This window comes from Acyrthosiphon pisum, chromosome X (genome assembly GCF_005508785.2).
Source record: "Acyrthosiphon pisum isolate AL4f chromosome X, pea_aphid_22Mar2018_4r6ur, whole genome shotgun sequence".
NCBI classification, from domain to species: Eukaryota; Metazoa; Arthropoda; class Insecta; order Hemiptera; family Aphididae; genus Acyrthosiphon; species Acyrthosiphon pisum.
The window spans coordinates 10,970,853-10,972,594 of NC_042493.1; the positions used below are offsets into that span (position 1 = coordinate 10,970,853).

Sequence of the window (1,742 nt, forward strand, 5' to 3'; positions counted from 1 at the left end):
GATCTTCTAACAATTATATTTGTCTGCAAAAAACGCATCGGCTTGAAACTCAATATAAAGTACATATCTGAAAATTGAACACACACATTAGTATTTCAAAATCCAATTGATATTCATTTTCTACTATTGAATGTAATGTCATTGTTTGAATATAAAATGAAGAATGTATTTATAGGTTATAATGTTTTTTGATTAGACCCAAATAATAAAGAAAAAATTTCCAAAGCAATTTCTGATTATCATGTGTTTAACACAATTGATTTTATACTTCAAGTTTAATTTATAAGTGACAGAAATATAATATTCAACCTTTTATTGTAAAATGCCCTTCAAAAACACAATAATAATGATTTATAAACTTATTAATATGGTATTTATGAAATTTAACAATAATATACTTCGCTTTTAACAGAGAGTAATATCCTTGTATTGGAAAATAATTCTGAACTACTTTTAAACCTTATGTAAATTAAATAGAACCAGTGTTCGAATAAATTCTTGTTAATTTTTTTTGTACATTGATAGCATGGGTCAGAATAATTTGTTTTCAAATTTGAAGTAATCACTTCTGAGAAATAATGACGGGTTAAGTAATACTATTAATTGTATAAAATTATACATGTATATATGGATATTTTATTCTGTCGTTTTATCTACAATGTATTACACTCATAAAATATTACATATACTAATAATATACAATTCAAATTTAAATCGGACGACCAAAGAAGACGTTGAATGTAATGAACGGAGCTCATGTATTTTTCCATTGATGTTAGTCCGGTAAAAGTGTAAATTCTTGTTTGCAAAAAACGCATCGGCTTGAAACTCAATATAAAGCACATATCTGAAATTTAAACACACACATTAGTATTTCAAAATCCAATTGATATTCATTTTCTACTATTGAATGTAATGTCATTGTTTGAAGAATGTATTTATAGGATATAATGTTTTTTGATTAGACCCAAATAATAAATAAAAAATTTCCAAAGCAATTCATTTCTGATTATCATGCGTTAAACACAGTTGATTTTATACTTCTAAGTTTAATTTATAAGTGACACAAATATAATATTCAACCTTTTATTGTAAAATGCCCTTCAAAAACACCATAATAATGATTTATAAACTTATTAATATGGTATTTATGGAATTTAACAATAATATACTTCGCTTATAACAGAGAGTAATATTCTTGTATTGGAAAATACTTCTGAACTACTTTTAAACACTATGTAAATTAAATAGAACCAGTGATCGAATAAAAGTATGATAATTTTTTTGGTACATTGATATTTAGAGCTAGGATAATTTGATGGCAAATTTGAATTAATCAGTTCTGAGAAAAATAATGAAGGGTTAAGAATTATTATTAATGTTTTAACATTATACATGTTATATGGATATTTTATTCTGTCGTTTTATCTACAATGTATTACACTCATAAAATATTACATATACTAATAATATACCATTCAAATTTAAATCGGACGACCAAAGAAAACGTTTACTGTAATGAACGGAGCTCATGTATTTTTCCATTGATGTAAGTCCGCTAAAAGTGTATATTCTTGTTTGCAAAAAACGCGTCGGCTTGAAACTCAATATAAAGTACATATCTGAAAATTGAATACACACATTACTATTTCAAAATCCAATTGATATTCATTTTCTACTATTGATTGTAATGTCATTGTTTGAATATAAAATGAAGAATGTATTTATAGGTTATAATGTTT

At 24.7% G+C, this 1,742-nt stretch overlaps 1 protein-coding gene across 1 annotated transcript; it reads right to left on the reverse strand.

Moving 5' to 3' along the window:
- Positions 1-616: 616 nt before the first annotated feature.
- Positions 617-1,705, reverse strand: LOC107882698. Its single transcript, XM_029485565.1, has 2 exons — positions 1,476-1,705; positions 617-847 (listed from the first exon to the last, which is right to left on the reverse strand). Exons 1-2 carry the CDS (start codon positions 1,618-1,620, stop codon positions 654-656), a joined length of 339 nt encoding a protein of 112 aa, XP_029341425.1. The 5' UTR covers positions 1,621-1,705; the 3' UTR covers positions 617-653.
- Positions 1,706-1,742: the final 37 nt, after the last annotated feature.